Below are 14,297 nucleotides of genomic sequence, written 5' to 3' on the forward strand. Positions count from 1 at the left end.
ACTGCTATTTCCCAAAGCTTTGTCACATGATGTAGGCTCTTTGTATACACTTATTTTTTGAAAGTGTGCTATAACTTTAAATGACAATAGCATGAGAATGCAAATTATGTGGTGCATTATTTAAATTAGCAAGGGGGAAGTTACATGACCATATAGGAAACGTGCTGTGTGACTTAAATCACCTATTCACCCCACTTTCTCTTCCCCACACACACATGTTAAAGAAAGCAATTTTTGATTGCTTATCTCATTGGTAGGTGATGCTTGGTGGGCAAGAAAATCTGCAATTCCAATTCATCTTTAAAAATACCAGTTTGAGAAAGTTTATATCAGTTTGGGAAAGCTTATGAAGTTTTACAAATATTCATGGTGATTTTTAGAAGAAAGAAAAAAGGAAAGGAAAGGAAAGACAGATTATGTTTCCAAGAGGATTTCTTAACATGTTTCCCCAAAGAACCTGAGACCTATTAAGAAAATGGAATAATCAGCTCCACTTCTTAGAAAGTTTATTTTCAGCAATCAATATGTTCCCCTGCCCCTGACTTTCCTCTGTTCTATGATGTGTTAAGAATAGTACATGAGATTGATTTAAAAGTGGCATCTATGGAGTAACACCTCAATTCTAAATGAGCAATTACATTGAAATCCTTTGTTGATCCAGAACTGTTCAAATCAAGGGAGGTTTGGGATTTTGGTCATTCTTACTTTCTTATGACTCACTCTGACAACTAAAATCTATTTTATAAACTACATGCACAATGGTATAATACCATTGATTTTACCTTAACCTCCTGGTCAATGAGCTAGGATAGCTTTTCAGGTTAGGATAGGATCGACTTTCCCAAAGAAAGTTGCTTCATTGCTTCCCATAGTTTGCCAGTCCCCTTCTTGAGTTCTGTGTCTTTTGTCTTCTGCCATACTGTAAATGGAAAAACATCAGGTAAAACCTCTTCTAATGTTTCAACTCCACACGTAGCAAAAGTGATCACATGAGTGCTAAGACACCATCTAGAATTAATAACGAGGTTTAAAGTTTGAAGCCACTTTTTTGGCTTTATGCATATGTGATACTTTTAATTTTTGAAGTCCTATGTGTAATACATGCACTTCAACCATCTTTTAAGTATACAAGATTCAGAATGACTTGTAAAATGCTCTAATTTTAGTCCTTTCAAATCTCTTGCAAAACCAGGTTTTCAATGCTTCATTTTATAAGCAAAATTGAGACCAGGAAAGAATTTATATTACACATTTAATACCCTATAAAATAGAGAATTATGCTGGTCATTTATTGAAAAGAATGGATCATCTACTTATAGAAATTATTGCACTCTAAAGAAAATCAAGTACTGTCCAGGACCATTTAGTACTAGAAAATCTGAAGCCATTATATTGATTAACAAAGTATTTGCAAAAATAGCTCGTTGAATACTTAAATTACTTGCTACTTCTATTACTGTCATTAAATAATTGCATTCTGAAACTTCATTTTGTAACCGATTAATAATTATCTGGAAAGCAGTCAGGTGCTGCAATTTTATAGCCAATTTTAGATAACTGAAATCCCCCAAACTGCTGGGATTTACTTCTGATAAATAGAAATGTAGACTTCTGATACATATTTCTGAGACATAGATTTCTATAAGTAGTCTTCTACATACTAGTTTCTTCAATTTGGAGCCCTCCAGATGTATTGGGCTGTAGCTCCCAGTAAATTGGTCAGCACCAAGTTGAAGAGGGGCAGGTACTCTGTAAATATGGGAGTCTCATTGAACTCATTTCAGCTTACTTCTTAGCAGTCATATGGAGAATTGCATTGTTAATAATCATTTATGGTTCCTATGCTCTTCATGGAACTAATGGACTTTGCAGAATCCCTATGAGGGGATTCCCTAGTAAAGGGAATGACTATGTACAAAGCAAATGAACAGGTTGTGGGGAATAAGAAGTATTTCTTTTTGAAAAGTAAATCAGTTTATGTGCTATATAGCAGGGGTCTCCAACCTTGGCAACTATAAGTCCTGTGGACTTCAACTTTGCTGGCTGGGAATTGAAGTCCACAAGTCTTTAAAGTTGCCAAGGTTGGAGACCCCTGCTCTATAGAATGCATTGATGGTCTTTCCACAGTTTTTATCTTCATGAAGCTGGCTATTGACTGGTTGGGTAGAAGTTGGTTTCCTGAATATTAATAAAATGTCAATGAAGCATTGATAAAATGGAGCCTTTACAACGCAATATTAGAGGACTAGAACTGTTCAGGTACAATTCAGGTTCAAGTCCACCTTAGAAAAGCTCATTGGGAAATGTGGTCAATTTGTAGAAAGGAATACAAAGTATGTTCCTTAAGCTCCTGGAGAAAAAAAACAACAAGATATAAATCATAAGTATCACGGTCTATATGCTGGTCTTCTACCCTGAGAGACTCTGTGATATCCCTTCCTTAATTAAATCTGCTACTGTTTTCTTTTTCAGTGCTAGTGAAAGGGCAAGTCACCACTAAATATTACCGTTTCCTGGCCAAACAAGGTGGCTGGGTCTGGGTGCAGAGCTACGCCACCATCGTTCACAACAGCCGGTCTTCCCGGCCCCATTGCATCGTCAGCGTCAACTATGTGCTCACGTAAGTCCGTGTTCTGGAAGCTCCATGGTATTTCTCAAAAGAGGGCACCTGAGTGCTGACAGAAACCTGGTGGTACCAGGCATCCAGGTTTGGAATGCATTAAGTGCATGTGGGGCAGTTGCTTCAGAGCTGGATTGCATTAAAAAAATGAACTACTTTTCCTTTGCCTGTCATAGGAACACTTTAAGTAGGGCCGTAAAAAAGACCAATATTTCAATCCTCCCCTCCCACCCAAATCCACTTTGGCTGAAGTTTTTAGTTCATGGGTACCGCCCTTTCTCCTAGTTTGGCCAAGATATCTGGAGTTCTTTCATCTGCCTGAAAGCTTTCCTTTCCTGTCTTCTTCTGTTCTCCTAGGGGGAAATGAGCAAGATTTAGGGCTTTGTCACCCTTCATGTTTGCTCACTTTCTGCCTTCTTATAGCTGAAGGGGCACCCTGCATTAAATAAAATCTAATGCAGCGTAAAAGAAAGGTTTCAACGTATGGAGTTATTTATACTTAACAAACAGGACATCTGTTTTTCTTTTTTTCTGAAACAGGGGGTCAGAACCTGGGAGTTTGAAGTTCTTAATTTTATCCAGAGTATCTATCAAAGCTTTGTGATTTCTTTCTTGTTCAAAGGGATGAAGCATTATATGGAGAGAGGAAAGGGGTAGGGAATGGGTTGGGGTGACTAGAAGGGGTTCAGTCAGGCAAACAATAACCTATAAGACAAAAATATAAGCAGAACAGGAAAGAGCATTGAAAATGTTGAAAATGCCCCATATCCTATCATAATGAATACTTAGGCAGTGCTAGGAGCGAATGTCTGCACAATTATACTTACAGAGAGAATGTGAAATTATATGCAAAGCTCTGTCTTTTACTATCCCTCTCCAAAGTCTCTCTGATATAGCTACTGTTGCTCTTTTATTCCATGGATCCTAATTGCTAAAGAACAATGAACGCATCGGAGTCCCATTTTCCTTTCTAATTTCTATTTGAAAGCATGATGGTTAGTGTATGACGATAGATAGCGAGATGATAGAATAGGAACATTCAACATATGAACTATGGCAGTTATGATACCATGAGATTGGCACCCCAATTTAAAAATCCACCTTATATATTGAAAAAACAAAAGTAGCCTGGATCTTAAAAGATAGCTAAATGTCTTAGATCTCCATGTTCTTGTGTAGGATTTCAAGATGAAATGGATATTTAGTTTTTTAAAAAGAATAAAAGGTATTTCCTTTAAAAGTTTTCAGGTTTGATGCCTGGACACTGTGAACAATTGTACAGTTTTTCAGGGTCTGAAAAAGATGCTGGCTGTCACTAAAACTCAGCTGACCTTGGTTTATTCCCAAACAATATGGCAGTTAGTATTTAGTATTAGTATTTAACATAGATGGGAAACCTTTTTTTAAAAAAATAAAGTTTTATCTGGGTTTTCACACACACAAAATACAAGTTAAACATCTTTTTTGAAAATAGCATGGTCCCAAGTTGCACTTCTTTATACAAACACAAACTCAATTTCATGCTCATTTTTGTGTTCTATTCCATATCTTATTACTATTCTGCATTTTCTATATAGTTTTTCCCCTCTTTTAATTTTCTCAATTTTATTTTGATTATCTCATCTCAATTCAAATCATTATATTTATACTTTTGTCTGTTCTGTTTCGATTTCATATTATCTTTTCTCATTAAACAAATTTTCTCCTGTAGTTACTAATTGGAGTATGACACCTTTATATCTTTTAATTTTATCCATTCAACTCTTATTTAAACTTCGATATATACCTTAAGGTTATGACATTCAATATAATACAAAACTTCCAATCGAATTCTGCTTGGTACATTCTTATAATACATACTATATTCTTAAAAAAAAGGATTGTAAATATATGTAATTAAAACCCTCATTCCATTCCAATTCAGTTCTATCATTAATATTCATTAAGTCTTAACATCTTTAACATTTCTTTTCAATTAAATATCATACTTCCTTAAAGACACATATAATCTCCATAATTAATTTTTCCCTTATTTCTCTTCACATATGTTTTGTAAATCATTAAATATTCATTTTGTACATTTATTTATTGACAAGCATTCCCCTAAGTTACAATAACTATTTTATCAAACATTTTAATCATACATTGTTTCATATTTTCTGAAATTATTTCTATTTCTAATATAACAATACTGTAATGTACCTTTGCAGAATCCCTTTTTCAATTAGATTTTCACTCATTATCTCTAAATAGGCCCTGTTTCTCTATATTTTGTTTCTGTCCTTTATAACTTCTTTTCCTTTCTTTCTTCCTTCTCTTCTTCTCCCTCCCCTTTTTACCCCCTTGTCTCTCTACCTCTAATTCTCTCTTCTGCATTTCCCTCTTCTGTTGCTTTCTGATTTTATACTTATTTTTCACTCTATTCTTTTTTGGGGTTGTTTTTCCCAATCTTTTCCCCAATCTTCCCAATCTTTCCATTCTCTTTCCCCCCTTTCCTTTTTTTCCCCAACTAAGATTACTTATTCATTAAAGATGGCTTCTTCTTTGTCCCAATCTTCTTGTTCTGCAGGCATTTCTTGTTGTTTTTCATACTTCCAAATCTCCATTTCCAAGAACTAAAATACAAAGCCAAAAGAACCTCTCCCTTCTTGTGCATCTTCTTTGTACTTTATAAGTTCCATTTTCAATTCTTCTAAAAGTGGAGCCATTTTAAACAGTTTTAAACAACCACCCGATTGATTTTAGTCATTCAAATGCAGTAACCAAGAATCCAGAGATCACCAAATAATCCAAATAGTCCCAAGCTGTTTCTTCTTATTTTGTTTTTTCACTTTCTGCTCCTGGGGTTTTCCTATTTTATTGCGATGTTTCAGTTAAGATGTATCTTTTGAAAGTCTTGTTGAGATTTTACTGTAAGTTCTTTTTAATTCCAGACAGTCTCCTCCCTTCCATATCCTGCCCTTTTATTCTTTTTCTCTCCTTTCCTGTTTTCAAAAGCTTTTAATTATCCAGAAATCTTTATTATCCCTTTGACTTTTTATTTTCAGCATTAAATGCCTATTAATGTTAAAGTGGATTTTTTTTTCCAATTCCTTGCTTAAGTCTCTTAGCTGTCAGTATAGGAAGAAGAGAAAAAAAACCAAATCCTTTCCCTTTTCTCTCTCCTTCACTGCTTAGAAATCTTCTTTGGGAACAGTGTTATTATTATTTTTTAATAGTTTAAATTCCAGGGTACCTTATTTGTTGCTTTTGCTGTTTGACCCGGTCAACCAAAACTTTCTCTTCTTATCTTCCTCCTGCACATTCTTTTCCGGTCGAGTTCTTCTTCGTGGTGGCCATTTCTGACCACCACTGCAACCGCCTTCGGGAAAGGGAGTAATGGCCAGCTGAGGAGGAGAGATGCGGCTCTCCTCAACCCTGCAGGCAGTCTCCCCCTTCTTCACCACCTCTACGGGGTGGCTTAGCCCTGAAACCAGCCAGCTTGGGGCGCTCCAGAGGCGAGCACAGATCGAAACCGCGCAGAGTCACGGTTTTGGTCTGTTGCTGAAGAAGCTCAAACCGGAAGTTTCAACATAGATGGGAAACCTTAAGTTGTTAGGCAACTACCCTAGGACTTTATGCTAATCTGGAAAGATAAAGATTTATTCTAGAAGGCAGCTGTAGCTATTGCTGCTAGGAAAGCTACATGGTTATCTTCATGAAGTCATCAAGAATCAATCCCAGCTCAAGGAAATCTTTGCCTTTGTAGGTGCTGATGGAAGAATATTTTTCCATCTGTAGATTGATTAAGTAGATCAACCTTATCACAGAAATACTGTGGGCTTGATCTTCTGCCACCTTAGGGCTAAGATAGTTTGTTAAAGAAAGTTATATAGAAAGTCATTGTGTTGTTTAGTTTGTTTACATATGGAGATATTCTGCCAGTACATCTTACGGCAGGATTAAAAACCATCAAAGAGTAACTGAGAGCATTCAACCTAGCATACTTATCCTTTGTATGATCTTCCCTCATCATTCTCAAATGCCTCCTGGAAGTCCCACATTTCTAATGGCTAATCAAAAGCTGTATGAAAAGGGGTAGTTGGGAGAATATTCCAGAGCTGTGAGGTTTTACTTAGAAAGTGTGACAGGATCTTGGTGCCTGTCTATGCAAAACTGTCAGCAACTAGTGGGAGAGGAAATGTTGCATTTGAAACTGTGTGAAATTAGAGAGTAAAGTTTGAGAGATGTGGGGGACATACAACTTTAATAATTAAAATAGATAAAAGTTTGTAGATTTCCTTCACTCTTCCACCTTTTCTCACTTAGCCAAATTATTAGTGCAGAGGTTGGAAAAGCATGCTCTAGTGTTTTAATATCCCAATAGATAGGCTAAATCATGTTATTAAAGAGAGCCATGATGTTTGCTAATCTTCCAATTGTCTGTCTTGATTTATTTTTCATGTGAAATGAAGTAAAGAACAGACAATATTACACTGCTGCTCCTTTGCTTGTTTGTACCCTATGATATCATCAGCTTCTGTAACTTTCCTACTTGGGTGCTTTTAACTGAAAATACAGAGAAATGAGAATGTCAGTGGTCTCAGGTACAGGCAGATGTCACAGAATATTAATTTTTTTATGGGAAAGATGTACAATGTAAGATGGAGAGTCCAATTAAAAAAAGATATTAACAGCAGCTGAAAGACCTAGAGAGCAAAGAATATAGAATTTGGAGACTATTTGTTTATTTATATTTATACCATTCTGGGAATTGTACAGTTAAAAACGATAACATAGGTTAAAAAGTTAAGTGAAAAAGGATGACATTGAATATAACAGAATATATACCAATGGGCATGACAACAGTCTTTCCTAGAGCCAGATTTTTAAAAAATGGTTTAAACATTTGTAAAGTCAGGTTAATTTGAATCGATAGCAAAATTTAAGGACATACATAGTTGATGAGCCAGAGTTTGTCCAGTTCAGGTTGATCTTGCATTTATCCTGCCTCTTTTTTATTACTTTAATAGGCATTTTTGGACATTGTATAACTAATTGTGAGTCCAATCACTTTGCCCCTTCCTTAGTCAGATCTTCCAACTTAGCTCTGACATTTGGATTTTTCAGTATTTTAAGAGAACTCCTCCTACCATTCTCACTCCCCAAATCCTTTCAATTGCCAAGCCAGGTAAAAAAATTCAGTTGATGATGTCATTCTCTGACATGAGTTGCATGCTGGCTTAGCCTGAGAATTCTTTACTGCGAGAGACATTCTGGAAATTATTGATATAACACAAAAAGTACATCATAATATATCTTCTATTAAGAAACACATTACAGTTTCCCAGAACTGTAGAACATATTTCCAATAAATGTATATAGAATTACAGTCATAAAAATCATTGGGTACAATAATATGTTCTGATTGGATTGGATTTCCCCCTTTGTTATAAAGTATATACATTTTCATCTTTCTTACTGATCTTTGAGGAATAATTCTGCCTAATGTGTGATTAAAGCAAATATGTTTTAATATACAATGAATATAAAATATATATTTATCCTCATTGATACCTGAATCCATTAATAGACTGAATGAGTAATTGCAGATTGCAAAGACACTGAATAATGCTGGTTGATTAATATTGCCCAGATAAATAATTTTGTTTTGCTTTTTTGCACTTTGATGAAAGCTGTTCCGATTTTGAATACTGTATTTTGTAGTATTGGGAACCTGTCCTGTCCCATTTATTGGCTGTTATCCATACAGAGACTCAGGAGGCAGTTATTAACCTTTAGTTCAGGAAAACATATATTTGTGAATATTGTTTGATGAAGTACCAACATTTTCCCCAGTATTTAATCACACTCATTTGTTTTTCTACACAAAAATATTTCTGATGATTTCTTTTTCCCATAGCAATTCCTCCATTTTACATATATACCCTTCATCTGTATAAACCCTTTGCCAATTCTGTATAAATATGAAAAAATGCTAAAAATTTGCTATTAACCAAATAAATAAAAAATGTGTATATACACAAACAGACATATTATGTTATTAGGTTCAATATTAATACATATAAACATATGGAAGTAAATTTTTAATGGATTAAAGTCTCATAATATTGTAGATTAAAGTTCTGATTGTTCTCTTCAAATTGCTGGTACAGAAAGAGTTTATATGATCCACAGTACTTTTATTTCATAGATCAAAGCAATTGAGACCATCAAGTCTGGGTTATTGTTGAGAACGAACTTTGAACTGCCTTCACATGCATCCAAATATGGACTATTAAATTAATATATATTTATTTATATAGAGACAAAAGTCTAACATTCTCAGTGCATTGGGTTTGTCCTGTACACTGAAGGCATATCTTCTTGAAACAAGCTGGTTTTTAAAAATATCACTATTAAGGAATATTTACCTTAGCCTTTCCAAATGAGTGCCTGGAGCCACAGATTCTACACTTGTGCAGTATCATTTACAAAGTTTGCATAGCATTATTAGGAACATTGATCTGGAGGATTTTGGCTGTATGCTTTATGATCACTGTCACAATGATAAGGACCTTTTGATGATGTTAAGAAACTTAACTGATGCAAAAGAATTCTAGTCTAGCATTATTATCTAGTATAGGAACAAATGTCACATTGTGAACTATCTTCAGTGATACTATTCAAAGGTATCATATAATCTCTTTCACTGCATCCATCCACTTATGTCCACCTGTTGTCTTCTCATTCTTCTGCATCCCTAAGCCTTGCCAAGCATAATTACATTTATCGGTTTTTATTAGTTTATAATGTAACATGCAAAGAAAATGCAAAAGTAAATAATAGGAAAAATGGGGAAGGGAAGAGAAAAGTGACGGAACGAAAGGGGGAAAAAGAAAGAAAAGGCATTGACTTCCAACTTCCTTTGGTACAGTAGAATAAGGCATCAATAACTTTTTACTTTTATATAATAGTTTAAACTAGTCATTTCTACAACAACAAATCTATCTGATTGGTAAAACCCAAAATACACAAAATATAGAATTCTTTATTGGCCAAGTGTGATTGGACACACAAGGAATTTGTCTTGGTGCAAATACTCTCAGTGTACATAAAAGAAAAGATACATTCGTCAAGAGTCAAGAATTATCAGGTACAACACTTAATAATGCTCACTTAACACTTAATAATAGTCATAGGGTAAAATAAGCAATCAAATCATACTAGGATTATTTATGTATTTGAATAAAGCCATTGAGTTGTAAACTAATTAGTCAATTCTTGCCACATTAGAACTGAATGGCTTTGATGAAATGCCACATATGAATGTTAGTCTATGAATCCAATAGGCAGCAGTGAGACATTTGCACAATGATAATAATGAACCTCGGAAATGAGTACTACCCAAAATGTCTCATGTGGATAAGAGGGACTCAAACAATGTTTAGGTTAAATGGAAAAAATGTTGAATTTACATCAAATATTTGCATATTTTGAACATATACCTGTACAAGCAAATAGGATTAATGTTAAGATGCTGATTACCTTTAAACTTTAATGAATGTTTGAGACTGAGAGATATGTAACTAAGCTGGAAAGCTACACTTTGTTCATGTCTTATTCTTGCCATTGACTGAATTATTCATCTATGTCTTTCACTGTTAGGCATATAAGGGCTGCTTGCATCCAACCTCCAGTCTTTCTAGCTCAGTACTTAGTGCTGACTGCCAGCTTAGCATGAAGAATTCAAACAGAAATCTTTTCCAGCCCTATTTAATGATGCTGAGAATAGATCTGGGTGCTTTGGCATGCAAAATCAAACACATATTCTGCCACTAAGTGATGTAGAAAGAGCAACCTTTTTAATTTTTTGGACGGTAGTGGTGGCAGGTTATAAAGACTTTAAAGATAAAGGGGTAGTCCAGCATTATCACTTTCCAAGCAGGTGTCCTTGGTCTGAAGTATTTTAAATTTGTTCTTTTCTCCTGGCCTTCTTTCAATTTGAAAAGAACTGCACTTCTAGTGGTCAGTTACCTTTTACGAGAAAATGTCTTTGAGCATCATACATCCAATTGTCAATGCTATTTGTATTTTGGTATGCTTACTAAGTAGAAAGTCTTAGTGAACACAATAAAATAAGAACGGTTATAGTACATTCTTCAAATCGGTGTTGTAGTGGTTCAAAGTGCAAGCAGATTACATAATGCTTACATAGTGCTAATTCCAACATCAGTCTAAGCACAGGACAATGCATTTATGAATATTATAGATGAATTTAACAGAATAACAGCATTGGAAAGGACATTAGAAGTCTTCTAGTCTAATCCGATGCTCAGGCAGAAAACCCTATACCATTTCAGACAAATCGTTGTCCAGTCTTTTCTTAAAAACTTCCAGGGTTGGAGCATTCACAATTTCTGGAGGCAAGTTTTTCCACTGATGAATTGTTCTCGGTGTCTGGAAATTTCTCCTTAGTTCTAGATTGCTTCTCTCCTTGATTGGTTTCCATCCATTGCTTCTTGTCCTGCTTTGGAGGTGCTTAGGAGAACAGATTGACTCCCTTTTCTTTATGGCAATTTCCTAATTTAACAGAAATTTCGATACAAGCTACCACAAGAATGATCTATTGGAGATGTGCAGTTGTTGGAAACAGGGAAAGAACTCAGGATAGATAAGTTGTTCTTCTAGTCACAGGACAAGAGGTAGCAATTCTGCAGGCAATCCAATGTAAAATCCTAAAAGAACAATATCACTATTGCACGGCATTGTTTTTACACATAAATATTCTACCTTAAGTCCTCTAGATTGGATGGCAAAACAAAAAGATCTGGTTCCAACCTGCTTCATTACACTTGTATATTTAATCTATCCAAAGTGAGCAGATTTATCCTTGTTATTTTATGAAAGAGATAGTAAAAATTAGATTTTCAAAAGGATTACTGTGATAGATTTCTATACTGTTGCTTAAGTAGATGTCTACATTGTTCCTTAGCTGCTGCTTCCAAATGAGTTCATAATTTATATTTTCATGAAGCAGAAATGTAGGATTCATGCAGGATTCACTCTCAGTTCATTTTTTTTTAAATCTAGGAAAATGCTAGAAATTCCACTAGTAGCTTTAAACAGCAAGCGGGAGAGAACTAACCTGGACTCCTGTGTCAAGTACTTCTGGAAATTTCACAGAGATTGACTAGCCCAAGGTTGTCTGAAATACTTTTTGTAGTAGAGTGAGAAATTGAACCTGGATCTTCTGACACTCACTCCAACATCGCTGGTATTAATGGTTTCAATTTTTTCGATATATAAGAAAGATTGCATTGAAGATTGAGGTGAAAATGTCTAGTCTGAGAAACAGTCGGGGGTCCCTATTAACTTTGCATATAATGGGAGATGCAGTCCTACTGATATGTGAGGATTTACATTTCTGTGCTATTAATATAAATAAGAGATACTGTTTATGCATAAATGCTCTGATATTAAAGAGGAAATGTAGTCCAGAGCCTGGCTTTGAGAAGATGCATTTTTAAAAGTTGAGGAAAGAAAACTGGCTGCATTACCTCTCATTTAATAGCTTTTCAGCACATTCTCAGCCAATATGCTGCTTAAAAATACTTTGACTTTTAAGTAATGAGAAAGGATAATATCAGGAATAAATGAACACACTAACATGTCCAGAATGTTAACATTACATGATCCTGTCATGAGATTCGGCACTGATTATACTCTATAGTATTCTTTTCCTATGAAACACTGAATCAAGTTCTCCTTTTAATATTTTGGTATCTATCCAGGGTGCTATTAAGTGTTCTTATGGCAGCTTCTTTTAATCTTAGCCAAATTTCTCATTATTACATGATTTCATTTTCTAGGATTTAAATGCTTTTTGTGAGTCACTATTAAGTGCATTTTTCTATTTTCTATTTATTTATAGAATTGCTGCATTAGAGCAAGATAGTGCTCCTAAATAGTACAACTCCTAGCACTGTCACATGTATTGATTTGTGTAGCCCAAAGTCCCCTTGGTACTACTTGGTACTTTTCTATGTGGGCTTGGGGATGGTGACCTCTGGTGTACATTACAGTATTTCTATAGTCTGTGACAGTCTAGAAAATGCCTTGATGGGCTCAGGTTGACCATCTCTGGCAAATGTTGTAAGGTTCCCCATAATCTACACCAGAATCACTCACCCTGAGAAATGCCTCAGTAAATGATGCAGGAGGAGGCTCTTGCATCACTCACTGTAGAAAGCTCCTCTTAGCCTTATTCTAAGATACAATAAGCTTAGAGAACATCCTGAAGTTGACCAAAGGGAAGCAAAATTGTGCAAGGCAATGAATGTCCTAAACATGCTTTTTTTTCAAAAGGCAATTGGTCTTTCTTGTTTTTTTTTGTCCTTGAAAATGTTTCACTTCTCAACCAAGAAGCTTCTTCAGTTCTGAAAAGTCCAGAACTGAAGAAGCTTCTTGGATGAGAAGTGAAACATTTTTAAGGACAAAAAAAACAAGAAAGTCCAGTTGCCTTTTCAAAAAGCACCTTTGGGACAATCATGACCTGAACGTTTGAGAATTTCTATAGATAAGGCAACAAATGCTTTGTTCAGTTCTTTCTCTAAATATTGATACAGTTTCATATAGCTCTATTATAGTTTAATGTGTTTTCATTGCATTATTAATTCAATCCAACTTGTATCTGTATGGAGTTGAAATGGAAATTCAGTTCTATGTACCAATATTTCAGATACTATTTTTTATCAAGTGAACCTTGCTTATGGCAAGGTGAATAAAACAAAGTGGCAACTCTTTCTTGATGAGCCTTCTCCAGACTGATACTGTTCTATGTTTTTAATCAATTCTGATATCCCCAAGCAGCATGAAGTGGTCATAATGGCTGCATAAGTGGGTGCATATTGGGTAGGCATCAGACTATAAAAACTGGAACAAGAAAGATTCCTAAATGTTGAAGATAATATTCAGTCACTCTCGATCCAAAGTATATATCTCAGATCAAAAGTCTTTTTAAAACTTTTCTATTTTTCATCTATTGCTTCTCATAACATCCTTTATGGTAGAACACTTCTGTACAGTTCTGACAATTTAAATACCCACTTTTCAATGGTAAGACATGCCAATGTATTTTAGGGTTCCCCCCTCATAAAATAAAATAGATGCAATGGTGCCTTTTGGAAAGCATAATTTGTAAATTATTTCTTTGAGAAGGGTTGGTTATATAAAGAATGCAACTTTAAGTAGCCATTTCAGGACTCTCTGCTTGTAGCAGAATTAGATATTCAAGCTTTTTTTTTGAGCCTCATTAGTTGAACTCATAAAACCACATGGAATGATAGTCTCAATTTATTCTTAGCTTTCCAAAACCAATAAGACAATTACAGCTACTTTCCCAGAAAGGGAAGGAAATGCAGAATTTTAACTTATCTGGAAAAATGAGTTCTTTTCTGCTTGCTAAAAACTTGGTCTCTTGAGTCAGGATGGCCTTTTTTCCCAAAGCTGTGCCATTTTCTATCATCTCTTTCATTAAAATCTACATGAAAGAATGAGGTGGGTGATTTACTCATTTCTTCAGTTGATTTAAGACTAAAATACACACTATGTTATATATGTTCAACATACAAAAGCTGTGTCAAACATTCCAGGCAAAATAAACTACATATGATATATTCATAATTCCTGTTCTTTG

General features: G+C 34.9%; 1 protein-coding gene across 1 annotated transcript in view; it reads left to right on the plus strand.

Annotated features, from left to right (window-relative positions):
- The window catches only part of SIM1 (SIM bHLH transcription factor 1), a 79,143-nt gene that overhangs the window by 45,420 nt on the left and 19,426 nt on the right, over positions 1-14,297 (plus strand). The window contains exon 8 of the mRNA XM_026726684.2: positions 2,473-2,620. Coding sequence (XP_026582469.1) covers positions 2,473-2,620 — 148 coding nt within the window. The remainder of the gene's footprint in view (positions 1-2,472; positions 2,621-14,297) is intronic.

The sequence above is a fragment of the Pseudonaja textilis genome, chromosome 1 (assembly GCF_049901715.1).
Source record: "Pseudonaja textilis isolate UNSWEBS1 chromosome 1, rPseTex1.2, whole genome shotgun sequence".
In the NCBI taxonomy this organism is placed as follows: Eukaryota; Metazoa; Chordata; class Lepidosauria; order Squamata; family Elapidae; genus Pseudonaja; species Pseudonaja textilis.